Source organism: Betta splendens, chromosome 24 (genome assembly GCF_900634795.4).
Source record: "Betta splendens chromosome 24, fBetSpl5.4, whole genome shotgun sequence".
Classification (NCBI taxonomy): domain Eukaryota; kingdom Metazoa; phylum Chordata; class Actinopteri; order Anabantiformes; family Osphronemidae; genus Betta; species Betta splendens.
Window position 1 is genome coordinate 3,859,429 of NC_040901.2, and position 13,674 is coordinate 3,873,102.

Below are 13,674 nucleotides of genomic sequence, written 5' to 3' on the forward strand. Positions count from 1 at the left end.
CATTCATAGATTAAAGATTACAAAAGGTTCAGGATGATCTAGGCAAAAGTTGCAATGCAGCTTTCTTCATTATACATTAGTGTTAACATCAGAATGTTACATGGGGAGGCTTTAATGTTTAGTGAACTGCAGTAGATGATACCATCACTAGTTCATGAATGTAAAATGTCTGGTCCAAGTCGGCAGAAGACATGTCTTTCACTTCCATCTCCAGTGCAGGAAGCCTGTTTCTCTTTGTAAGAAGACATTGAGAGCTTTTTGCCATTTCATAAAAGTCTAGAAACTGTGACTTTGTGTTTTTCATAATGATTTGTGTTTATGTAGGGTCTGGTTATTAGTTTGATGTCATAGATCTTTTCCAGTGTCCTAGGATGTTTTTGTGGTTCCTCCATGATGAATACGGTGTCTAACAGTGGTGTAAAGAATACAATGTGAAATGTTGTGGAAGGCAATGAATGTTATAGTGTTTGCTTGTCTAAGAGGAACCAAAGATGTAAGGTAAGAAGCACAGGGGACATCAGAGGTAGAAGGGCCCCACAACTGTATTCAAATGTCAAATGTCCAGAGAAGCCGAGCAGCTAGCTTGATGCTAACATACAGTATAATTAGAATATGCTGGAGGAAAATTCTTTAACAAGACAAAAATAATAGAGAATAAAGGTTGCAAATTTGACTCAGTCGACTGAACATCTTCTGTCCACGTTAACTTGGAACCAGCAGCAGACGTTACACCTGATACATTGCTACTAGCAGCCGCTGTTACCGCCGCCGCCGTTACCGCCGCCGCCGTTACCGCCGCCGCCGTTACCGCCGCCGCCGTTACCTCCGCCGCCGTTACCGCCACCGCCGCCATTACCACAGTTATCGCCGCCGCCGCCATTACCACCGTTACCGCCGCCGCCATTACCACCGTTACCGCCGCCGTTACCACTGCAACCGCAAGCAAATCCACTCCTTTCATTTAGTCGGCTTGCAGCGTTGGTCTGTAATACAAAAATACAGACAATAGATTTAGTAAAGTAATATAGTAAATGAGCCAATAGATAAAACGAGTTAAGGGAATAAATGGAAGTCTTGTACATGTTCAATTAAACTGCCGTAGAAGAAGTTCTGTCATGTCTCCAGGAGTAACCTGCCTGCAGACACCTGTAGGAGGTCGTTGTGTGGAATATTAAAAGAAAGTCTTCAGTTTGTGGCTCAGCGGTTTGTTTGTTTGTGTGTGTGTGTGTGTGTCTGAGTGGGGGTGACTAGTCCTAAACACCTTAGTTTGGATTCATATATACTTCGGTTCCTACTTTGAGCTCTTCTGGCTGTTTCATTTATCTTTTTATATTAATTGTTTTAACTTTAGTTACCAGTGTTGAGGCCGTTGGTGCTGGATGGTCTTGGACTGGATAAAAGATGTGCTCCTGGGAAAAGTGGCCATTTTATAGAGGAAGTGGTTTCTTATTGTGAACCACTGTTAACCACATTAAAGGGGGGCATTCAGGTTTTGCTTTGCTATTTGTTGTATTCAATTAGACATTTGAATACAATTGCTTGGGTTAATTTGATAATTACGTATATGGGGTGCCGAATGTAAAAGGAGCACCTATAACTAGTTTTCTTACATTTAACTAAATGACACAACAAGTTTTCTCACATTTAGTTAAATGTGCAAAAGTCTAAATGTAAATGTTAAATGTAAATATTAAATGTAAATGTTAAATGTTAAATCTAAATATTAAATGTTAAATGTAAATGTTAAATGTAAATGTTAAATGTTCGCCGAGTGTAAACTGAACCCTCAAACAGCGCTGGTCTCAGATCAGAGACGCGAACTCAATCGCCTCAAACAGTGCGCGCAAACCCCGCCCACATCTGATCTGGAAACTTTTGTTTTTAGCCTGGATGTAACTTCGGCTAGCTAGTATAGTTAGCCAACTAATTCTCCACCGGCGCCACAGAAATATTCTATTTAAACCTACTTAACTCCTCATTAATGGTGTTTACGACAGAACAGCAGTTTGAAGCGGAGCCTCAGCCCGCACACCTGCCGTTACAGCCCGTTCAATCTCCCCCAACGGTAGGGAGTCGGAGCTGGCGGCCATGATGGCTTCGACTTCAGGCTTCTCTCCAGTATTTTCGTGCACCGACCCAGAGTCAGATGTGGGCGGAGCTATGCGTACTGTTTGACGTGTTTGAGTCCGCGTCACTGATCTAGGATAATAGGGGGTGGAGTCTACTTAAATATTTAGTTCGATCATTTAACATTTACATTTAACATTTACATTTAGATTTAACATTTAGATTTAAAATTTAACATTTAACATTTAACATTTAGATTTACATTTACATTTAACATTTAGATTTAACATTTACATTTAACATTTACATTTGGATTTAACATTTACATTTGGATTTAACATTTACATTTAGACTTTTGCACATTTAACTAAATGTGAGAAAACATGTTGTGTCATTTAGTTAAATGTGAGAAAACTAGTTGAAAACTAGGTGCTCCTTTTACATTTGGCACCCCATATACGTATAGCTTACTGATTGATCTGTTACGTTTGTGTCTTATGTTGCGTTTTGTCTTACCCCTGTGAGTTTCATATGGCTGATCAGCCAACATATATGTCTTCATTTCAGCAGGTTAGTTTGTCTTATTCTGTTTATGTTAGTCTGTTGCTTAGTTAACAAATTTGCTTTTGTTGACCTACTTTTTATGGGCCCAGAAAAATCAGTAATGTTGTTTTGCAATTTGTTTCTATTTTTCTTATATGATAAAATCGTTTTCATTTATTTTGAAAATCCGCATGTGTTCCTTTTGCTGTACTTGCCTGCTTCTTTCATCTGTGTTTAGTAACAACAGTTCCTCAAAGTCCTCCCGAGGCCATGTTTCTCACACATCATTGAAACGTGTGCCTCATGCAACGCCACCTGACAACTTGAGGAGTATTCTGCAATGCTGCAGCTGGTGAAAGCTCTCAGTTCTTTGCCATCTTTCTTTTTATTTTTAGTGCCTTGAGGAGAAAGTCCCTGCATTTGTGGTTTGTAATATGATAAAAAAGGAACATTACTGACATTTGTGTCCAAACCTAAGCATCCTTTAATGTTAACTGGTTCATTGTTGTTAACTAGTTTCTGAATTTAAAGGAAAAAACATCCTACTAAAAAAGTATTTTTATGAATAAACAATACAAGTAAAACATGTTCAACTTTTGACCATGCTGGCCTTGTAACATCATAAAAGTGCTTTTCTTTAGGAAAACACATTTTTGTTTATTATATAACTAAACATTTCTCCGATTGGTTAATCTTTTTTCATTTGTCCCATGGGAGTTTGATTCACCGAGACCAGGAAATGTCTCTATCATGCTTTTGCCAAAATCTGATAATCATCAGCAAGATGAAAAGCAACACACTATATTCTTCCTTCAGTATTATTGAGCGGTTAAAGTAGTCTTTAGTGACACACAATCAGGAATGTTTCCTACCGTGGGTCTGTTTACCCCATATGTGGAAGCGTTCCTGTAGATGACAGCAGAGATAATAAGAGGTCAAAATATATGATATATGAGAGCCATCTAGTCGCACTCGAAATGTTTAGAACTCTGTTGTCTGTCAATGTGTTCGAGATTGTCTCTTCCTTTTCCTTGATTGTTTCATCATCCTGTATACAGGTGCTGTACTGTATATCAGACCTTGTACACACAATTCACCTTCATTTACGTACAAGAGCCTTAACAGAACAATACATTTTGAGTAAATATACTAACAGAGCAATTTAATTCTCTCACCTGTGGCACTGGGCACAAATGGCCAGAAGAACAATGCTGAGGATGACAAAAACAATGGAGACAACGCCAACCTCCATGGATGGAAACCAACCCAACATATTGACGAAACCTAGTGGAGCCATTGTTGCAGATCTCTGTAAAAGACAAAAATAGACAGTGAAGTCCAATTCATGAGCTCAAACTGTAGTAAATGCTGGGTGATTTTTATAAATTAATTGCATCGGTCCTGATGATGATATTAAAATATCAACATGCCTCTTATATTAAAGTCAGATCCTTTAAAATGAAACCAGAAATATACAAAATGAAAAAAAGATTTAAGGACTTACATGTTTGCTGCTTGAGTCTGCTGTAGCTGTGACACAAACTGCCCTTGGTCATTCATCATGCTTTTTGTGAATCACAACAGCCTGGAAGCGTAGGGAGGGACTCCCTGCTCATTGGCCTCCTGTCTGTTAGAAGGAGGTGCTGTAACAAGCCCACAATGACCTCATTGTCCACCGCAGCATCGCAGAGCTACTGTACATGTTCACATGAGTCCTCGGACAGGACTTTAAGGAATGCTGCCATCAGCTTGCATGTATGCTGGAATGCATGTGTCAGCCAAAACAATGTGACACAGTAACATTGCAAGACACAAAGTGGACACGACCACAACCTGGCCAGCTTCATATAGAGACGGCCCAGCAAAGCCCACCCAGAGTGTCTGGACCTGGCCACCTCATTGGTTGCCCTGCAGGCTGTTATAGTGGCCTTGTTTCTTTCATTACTTGCTGTCTTGGTCCTGCCTCCTTTGCCGTTGGAAAATGCTATACCTAATTTTCACTGTAACTGAAGGTCTGAGAATGTACAGTACTAGCTAATTAGGAGAGAAAATATTAACATAATTTATTACACATTAGAATTACTCTTCAAACTCCTCAACTAGTTAATGTGACAACATTGCATGACTACTGGTATGACAAGAATGTCAGCTCCACCCATCTTAGCTTTGAATTCTCAGTAGGCCCAGGTACCACTCCCACGTCTCCCCTGTTAACCAGGATATCCCACAGGGGTTTTATTACCTTTGTTTCGCTAACAAAGACCACATTTATTGTGAATGCTCCAAATATTCAAAAGACCAATCTAGAAATCTAACACTAACCATATTTTTACGTGTAGGCTAACTGAACCAAGTGCTGTTCAATCGCAACCTGTGAAACACTAGAGCAGAAAGATTTTAAGATAATCCACTCAGAGATGGTGAAAAGCTCACAAAGGGTCAGAAAAACTCAGATGTGTCAGTGTCAGCACACGTTACATGTGGTGTTGAACTAGGTCTCTGCAAGATCCAGCTCCTTTTGTTATAAATCAGTGTTACCATCAAAAGGTTTTTCAGAATGTCTTTAATGTAGAAATGTTACATGAGGAGGCTTTAATGTCTAGTAAACTAGACAACGGCATAACTAGTCATCAGCCATCTTGATTATTAAAACATCTGGCTCAAGTTGGCAGAAGTCAGGGTCAACTTTGCTTTCACTCTTCCTCTTCCATCTGTCCATTTGGGACAAAGTCCAGCATGTGAAACCCGTGTCTCTGTGTAATGAGAAGCTGGGGACTGGTGTTTTTCTGTGATGTGTGTTTAATGAAGCTCCAGGTCAGGACTGTAAAGGCTCTGGTTATTAGTTTGAGGTCATAGCTCTTTCCAGTGTGCTGGGAGGCATGTTTTTGTGATCCCTCCATGTCGAGTGGTCGCCTGCCCCTGAATCTGGAAAGATGGATGACAAATAGGAAACTTAAAGATTTGATGGCGTTTTTAAAATGAAAATTTTCCAGAGGACTCACCAGTGGTTCCTCCTGTCCTTGTTCCATTTGCTCCACTTCCACCATTGTTCTGTCATACAAACATACAAGAAGTGCCTTTGTAATGTGATGTAATTGCAACTAAAGTAGTTTCCTAATGTAAAATTAAAACTTGAATGTGTGTCACAATTTTTAGTTAGTGACATTGTTAGTTTTTGTTACTTTTGTTATACAGCAGATTTATGTGACACAGTTTCTGCACAGAAGTGATATTTGGCTTCTTCCTCGTTTGTTTCCGGTTGCATTCCTGTTGTGTTTAACAGTTCCTCAAAGTCCTCTGACAACCGACAACCTCTCTTTGCAACATTGCAGATCTAAATTCTTCACCATCTTGCATTGAACTGATTGTGATTTCTCAGTGAGTCACTATCTTTCTTCAAAGGAAATTCTTTTTGTGTTGTGGTTCTTATTATATTATATTGGTGGTTCTTATTCATCCAGTCATTATATCCATTGTTACTTGAATATTACTTGAATCTGTTTTTATTGCACTGAAAAAAAAGTTACAGTATTTGTGGGTAGTTTGCTAGCTTGCTGGTGTTAACTAGTACTGAGTTTAACATATATATATAGACATACACATATATATTGTATTACAAATTGTTAGAAGCCATTCCTCCAAGCTCCAGGTGGCGATGGAGTCTTTTCTGCCTGTTTCTCCTCCTGTGTTTCCTGTGTGCTGAGTGTTTCATTCCCTTGTTAGTCAGTGTATATATACTCACCTCTGGTCTTCTGTCATTTGCTAGTGTGCAATCCTGGTCTTCGTCTCCACATCCCTTGATTTCTTCGGTTAGTAAGTCTCGCACAGTCAGTTTATTAGTACTATTTGTTAGGTCCTGCCTTAGAAGTAGTTTTGATTTCTAGTTATACTAGGTTTGATTAGTTCAACATTTTTGTGTGTAGCTCATTCATTCATATTTTTTAATTTTTTATTATATTATTATACTGCTTAATATTTTCCCTGATTAGTTAATCTTGTTAAAGCAGGATGTCGGTCTATATCATGCTTTTCCACAATGCTAATACCAATAATTGTTTTTATTATTGCTGCTAATTGGCAGAATATGAAAAGCAACACACTATATGCTTCATTTACTATTGTTGATCAGCTGAAGGAGTCTTTAGTGACACACTGGAGGAAATCAATATTGTTTCCTACCGTGGCTCCGCTCACCTCATACATGTTGGCATTGCTCCTGTAGATGACAGCAAAGATAATGAGAGGTCAAAGCACATCTTTATGTTTCTCTTGCTCCTTTCCAAATGCTCCATCATCCTGGGTACAGGTGCTTTATTTCCTCATAAAAGCCTTTATGTCTACTATATAATGGCCAGTTCTCTTTTGTTCTGGTTGACTGACTCGATTGAACACACCCAGAATTTTACAATCAACTGCTTAAGTCTGGACAAAAAATCTTTGAGTTTCACCTTTTACTGTCCACATCATTAGAAATAGAGCTAATATGTTTATTACTGTAGTCAATCTTTCCTCTTAAACTCAGATTACTGTTAGTTTTTGCATTCCTAGATGCGACACTGCACCACATCAGTTCATCATTTCCACTAAATAAATCTAAACTGCCTCAGTGGCATTTCACAAAATGCTCACTTACTTTCAATCCGTACTGTCCATTTTATGACAAAGGTTGGAATGTACTGATACAGATTATGAAAGACAAGCCTGTCGTTTCAACCCATCCACGCTTACTGTCACTGGTATGTTTGGCACGATGGCCACAGTCATGGGTGTGAAAACAAAGCGTGCTTGTAGTCATATGTGTGGAAACACCTGTGTGCATACTGTAGATACACACACATTGTCATTGGGACCATCAGACCAGTAAATCTTAATGGCCTACTACTATCTCAGCCTGAAAATTAACTCTGACAGCGCATCGCCCGCTTGAAACTGGCAACGCCCTTATCAGAAACCACCCTTCGAGTCAAACAAGTCTCTGCTGCGGTTGAGTGATAAATAGTAATTAAAGCCTAACAAGCCTGGGGAAGGAAAAATGAACTTGCCAGTAAACCGGAAGCAACCACTCAAAAAAGAAGTGTAGTTTATATTATGTTATTATATTATGTTTTTAACTTTTTTACTGGCTTTGAGTGGCAGCTTTTAGGAAAGCAGGATGTCAATGCCTGTCAATACACTAAATATTTTTTATTTCTCTCACCTGTGGCACTGGGCACAAAGGGCCAGAAGAGCAACGCTGAGGATGACGAACACAACGAGGGAGACAATTCCAACCTCCGCGGATGGAAACCAACCCAACGTGTCGACCAGACCTACTGGAGCCATTGTTGTAGATCTCTGTAAAAGACAAAAATAGACAGTGAAGTCCAATTCATGAGAAAAACTGTAGCTCAAAGGAAAGGCTGTGTGATTTGTTTTAATAATTCCATTGGTCCTGATCAAGTTCTATTATAAAAAATAAATAGACAAAAAGATTCAAGAACTTACATGTTTGCTGCTTGACTCTCTTGTAGCTGTGACACAAACTGCTGTCAAGTCATTCAACTGGCTTTTCATTGTAAATCTCAGCTGCCAGAAGGCGTAGGGAGGAACTCCCTGCTCATTGGCGTCCTGTCTGTTAGGAGGTGCTGAAACAAGCCCACAATGACCTCATCGTCCTCTTCAGCATAGCTTAGCTACTGTACATGTTCACCTGGACTTTAAGGAATGTTGCCTTTAGCATGCATGTGATATTCCTGCTGCATTATAGGCACCCCCCACCACACACACACACACACACACACACACACACACACACACACACACACACACACACACACACACACACACACACACACACACACACACACACACACACACACACACACACACACACACACACACACACACACACACACACACACAGTTTATATGAGTGACCATTTAAAAAAAATAATTTGGACAGATTTTATGGTTGTGGTAAACTAGATGTTCATTCAATTGAAATATTTGCTGACTTGATTCAAACATCTGTTCAGCTTTCATGCTCTGAGTTCGCCCGAAAAATTGATCACTTTATTAATGCAGAGCAGGATTAGATGTGAACTTTGTGCCGTGTGAACGGTTTGCGATTTTACAGAGAAAGTTTGAATTCTTCACACCTGGGAGTGGGGATGTTTTGGATATCTTTACTCATTTTATCATAATAATAATAATGATATTATTATTATTATTATTATTATTAATATTATTATTATTATTAGTAGTAGTAGTTATTTTATTATTGTTATTGTTATTATTATTATTATTATTACAGTTATACAGTATATGCTACAGTATATAAATAAAGCAGATTGGATTGAATGGAAAGGATAATAACAAGTGGCGCTGCTGTGAGACACAAGCCTGCGTGTGCAGTGTGCAGCAACGTTAGAAGAGGGCGACATACCGGCAGGTTTCCAGCCACTCCCGTGTTTCTAAGCTACTTAGTCTGTAGAATTACCAGGGTGGCTATATTACAAGTTTAAGTCAAACCAAAACACACATTTTTAACTGCTCCACTGGACAAATGTTGGGTTTTCATTTGACTCTAGAGGAAGCTAGAGCCCATGGAGAACATGAGCAGACTCCACACAGAACCTACCTGCTCCTGACAATGTGATGGTTATTAAATATGTGTTTTATAAATGTAAAGACACGCTAAACGCTAAGGCTACAGAATTGCATTGACTTTTTTTCCCACACGCACACATCTTTGCACCCAAGGCCTTTTTTTTAAATTACACAAACATCTTTTATGTTAGCAGACACCAAGTAACACCCACTCCCATTACTTGTAGAACAGCCCCATTCTGTCACAATCACCCTCTAAAGCCCTGCTTCATCTCCGAGCTGAGATTCTCTCAGCAGCACAAAGCAAAATCAATAGTCATTCCTCCACAGCCGGGACACAGGAAGCTTGGAATCACTGCTAGTTTCAAACATTTGTAACACAGGCCTGAAAACAACTATTTCTCCATAGAGAAAGATTATTTCCTAGCAGGCCTCAATCCTCTGTGGGCAAATTGAAAATATAATAACCAAGTCTTATTTCTATCCGTGTGTATGAATCAAGCAGTGCCTGGTGTAAACTGTTGAAGAGTGATGACGCAATAACATTTTTTAAAGCTTCCAAAAAGAGTAATACACGTTTGGTTTCTGTCTTAGCTTCGCACAAAAGGAAAAAACCGAGAGCACAGATACAGCAGACATGCACGGTACAAGTATAAAAAGACACATAACTTTAAGCTAACATCTGGGCCAGAAAGTCCGGTGTAACTGACATTTTCTTTTATTTATTTTTCCTATTTTGTAATGATAGACATGTAATTTCCCTTACTTTTTGAATTGAGAGATATTCTTTAGTTTTCCGTTTTAAAAACTAAACTTTTGCTTTAAAATTAAAAGATGTGTGCTTAACATCTTTTATGGGGTATAGGGAGCTTTCTTATACATTTTCTGTGCCAGTCGTATTGCAGTGAACAGACAGACACTGTACTGGACTAACTGGGTCAACAAAGATTTGGTTTAGCAGTAGTGTCTAAAACCTTTGATTTATTCAACAGCCAGGTCTAAATATTCAGCATTTGCCAAGTATTCAAGTATGCACCTCGGTTTTTCTCCAGAGTCTGTCTCAAGCCTCAGTTTTCTGCACTGTTCCAGTGTTTAGACTTGTTTACATTGACCAAGTACCACATGATTATGTTGAGCTAAACCAGTCTATTTGCTTATTGTTTATTTCCTAAATCTATAAAAACCCCTTTGCTCAGGCAACATGGAGATTCTGTGGTTAGTTATATACTGTATATAGTTATATATCGCTAAAACCTGAGAGGGTGTGAAAAAACAAATACCCTCCTTGTACTGTACTGTATATGACCCCTGCAGGAGCTGCGCTGCCTTGTCTCCCCTCCCTCCCAGAATACACACATTTCACTGTAACTGAATCTGCTGCAGAGGGATTTTGCCCATTTGGAAGGACCGTGCTGCCAACTTGTCTCCATGCACTTGATCCCTCTGCCTCAGCATTAAACTAGCCTTTTGTTCACTTAAATCCCACTATCTGGCCCGTCTACTTTCGTCGAGCTCCAAAGTCCAGATTTGCGCAGCTGCTGAGCCCGGAGGTTGGAACAATATCGGATATCGTTGAAAGCACTTTATGGAATATCCCTAAGAACTAAGGAATACACAAATTAGACATTATTAGGTTTACTTCTGGTATGTTTTGGGCTGGTTCACCTAATCTAATACTCCCAATCAGCTGTTCTCTCTGCAAATCAATGGCAGGGGAATTCACAGTGGACAACTTTACTGAGCCAGTTTGCAGACTGTGGAGTCCACTGTGCCAACTTTGTCCTAAACCCACTGGAATCTGCAAATAACCTGTTCATTGTACTAAACAAGAAGCTCTTTTACATTGTTTTATTGGTCACAACACTCTCAGTACTCACACTTTTCAATCAAACCGATCCAGTAAAAACATAAAATACACAAGTTTTGGTATGTTATTACATTATTCAAATTATATGCAATCAAACACAATTCTCTTTTGCCCTCTCTTTATCAGACACACATACACAAACATACGCCCTTCACTTATCACGGCCTTGTTTACCCTGCAGTTGTTTGCTCACGTGACTCATTGTGAGGAGCGCCGTCAGCGTACAGCACAAGAACAGGGCGGGGAAGGATACACAGGCCCACCACAGCTGCCTCTCTCCAAATACCTCCACTATCGTATCCCTTCGCCTGGCGTAGTCCTGGAACAGGGCTTCCAGCTGGAACACGGTACACATTGACAGAAACACATGGAAGATCTGGTGACCATGGCCCACAAAGTCACAGAGACCTGGGAAGAACCGCTCAGGAATGGGGAAGGAGAAGAAGAGGGCGGAAAGAAGGAAGGAGGCGATCTGGAGGGCATGGAAGTGCAGTGATGGCTCTTGGGTCCAGGAGATGGTGAAGAGGCGGTGGACTATGGGACTTATGTCCAAAATGTACGCCAGGGTGGTGGGGATCAGCTGGCAGATTTTCCGCTGTAGTGGATAAGGCCGGCGATACCTAGATTTGGCGAAACAGCAGCCAGCGCAGGACAGCCACCCAAAGAATGCAGCTCCTGGCAAAAACATCAGCCCCACATAGCTTTCTCTCCACCCCAGCTCAGAAGCGTAGAAATAATGGCCGAGCGAGCAACCGTACTGATACACGGCAACACCCACGTAATCCATGAAGAAGAAAAAATAGTGTGCATGTTCGGAGTGGGACTGCAAAAGGTGAGCCGTCACGCTGAGGAATTGATAGGTCAGCGAGGACACTAAGAAGAGAGTCAGAGGTAAAGAAGAGGCATCCAAGGTGTACCCCAGGGCACCTACGTTGGCCCACCAGCGGAGCAGCAGCACGGGGCCTGCCAGCAAATGAGTCCACACGTTCAGGGATTCGTTGTGTTTCTGAAAGAGGCTGAGGAGGTAGCAGCGCCAGTCCTGCTTCAGAGGTCGGTAGCCCGACAGGATGTAGGGTTCTTGGAAGAGCGTGGGGACCTGCGAGGCGGCGACAGTGGGGCTGGGTGAGGGCAGGGAGGATGGGATGAGGCGCGGGAGGTGTGGAAGAAGGTTCAGGTGCTTGATGTTCAGGTTCAAGGTGCTGAGACGTTGCAGGATATCGCCAGACATAGTGAATGCAGGGAAGATGAGATAGAGACACAGGAGAGGGGCTAAAGGCAAAAAGGGAAACAAAAGGAACTGTGGGTTGACGCATAAACATAGTTAATGAACAAAATGCAACATGAAACTACTTGGTGATTAAACTTGTAACAAACTAGAGAACACATGGCCAACGCCTGTTCTCGATTACCTTGATCAGGTGTGTCAGCTGGCTTTTCCAACTGCTGATTGACTGAACACACCTGATCGACCCAATCAGCTGTTGTTTGGGCAGGGAGAGTTGGAAAACCAGAAAAAGAGTGGCTCACCTCTGATCTAGAGAATGTATCAGACTGTCAGTCAAATCAGTGAAGTTACTGTACTGTATGACTGAGGAAGTCAAGTCTAAGCTGCAATTAATCTCACCATCATTCCAATCAAGAAAACATGCAGACAGAATGTTAGCTCTGTCTGAATGACTGTCATTGACTGACAAGATTACAACTTGCGGTTCACATGGTAATGCACACCCATGGGAGCCTTTACGTCAAGGGTGCATTCCTCATTATGCACATCACACGCTGGAAAACCAGGTATGCGGTCTAACCTGAACCCCAGTGTCAATGACGGCTGTGCATGTGAAGCATGCCGTCCCTGAGGGAAAGGCACATTTAGAGGGGAGAGAACCAACACACCCATGTGTGGACAGACCGCTCTAAACAACAGTCTCTGTGTCCCAGTGGGTGCGCCTTGACCGTTTTCCCTCAGTTGCTGTCAAAGAAGTAAAACAGCATCGATGACACTGCTGCTCTGCCCCTGAACACGCAGTTGTTTAAAACCCCTGAACTGAGTTGATCCTATGCAGAGATCATCGCCCGTTTCACCAATCATGCAAATATGAACCTATACAACTTTGCACAAATGGAAATTTAGCTGCATGCAGCAGCTATATTAAAAATACATTGCACATTCTTGACCGATTTCTGGAAGTAGGAGGAGAAGAAGACACATCGTCTCACCTGTTTGAATCAACTTGACACCTGTAGCGCCCCTGGAGCCGGCGGAGTCCGCTGCAAAGAGCGCTCGCTTTTTATATGCGGTAAACTACACACCGTCCTCCTGCTGACAGAGGAACGCCGTGCAGCTAGAACATGTCGAGGTGGAGGTGGCGGTATGTCAGTGTCAGCACAGGCGAAATGGGCAGAAACACAGCTGACCGACCAGCCGGCTGAGTGGATGTGTGGGCGGGGTCTGAACTGACCAACTACGCCCTAATGCGCAAATTAATCATTACCAGTCTTGAGGTTTTTACAGCGTGTTCTTTCCTTGACACCCACAGAAACATACACTGCCTCGAGTGCATTCAATTGCAGGGTGTGGAGTCTTACAATGTTAATATTTGTCGATAAAT

General features: G+C 41.3%; 2 protein-coding genes across 2 annotated transcripts; both read right to left on the minus strand.

The window, feature by feature from the left end:
- Positions 1-26: 26 nt before the first annotated feature.
- On the minus strand, positions 27-4,248 carry LOC114850118 (uncharacterized). The gene is made up of 4 exons (XM_041069660.2): positions 4,115-4,248; positions 3,786-3,919; positions 3,483-3,516; positions 27-983 (listed from the first exon to the last, which is right to left on the minus strand). The coding sequence occupies exons 2-4, from the start codon at positions 3,905-3,907 to the stop codon at positions 747-749; spliced, it is 393 nt and encodes a 130-aa protein (XP_040925594.1). The 5' UTR covers positions 3,908-3,919; positions 4,115-4,248; the 3' UTR covers positions 27-746.
- Positions 4,249-11,031: 6,783 nt separating this feature from the next.
- paqr8 (progestin and adipoQ receptor family member VIII) lies at positions 11,032-13,515 on the minus strand. The gene is made up of 2 exons (XM_029141142.3): positions 13,283-13,515; positions 11,032-12,334 (listed from the first exon to the last, which is right to left on the minus strand). The coding sequence occupies exon 2, from the start codon at positions 12,291-12,293 to the stop codon at positions 11,217-11,219; it is 1,077 nt and encodes a 358-aa protein (XP_028996975.1). The 5' UTR covers positions 12,294-12,334; positions 13,283-13,515; the 3' UTR covers positions 11,032-11,216.
- Between the last annotated feature and the right edge of the window lie 159 nt (positions 13,516-13,674).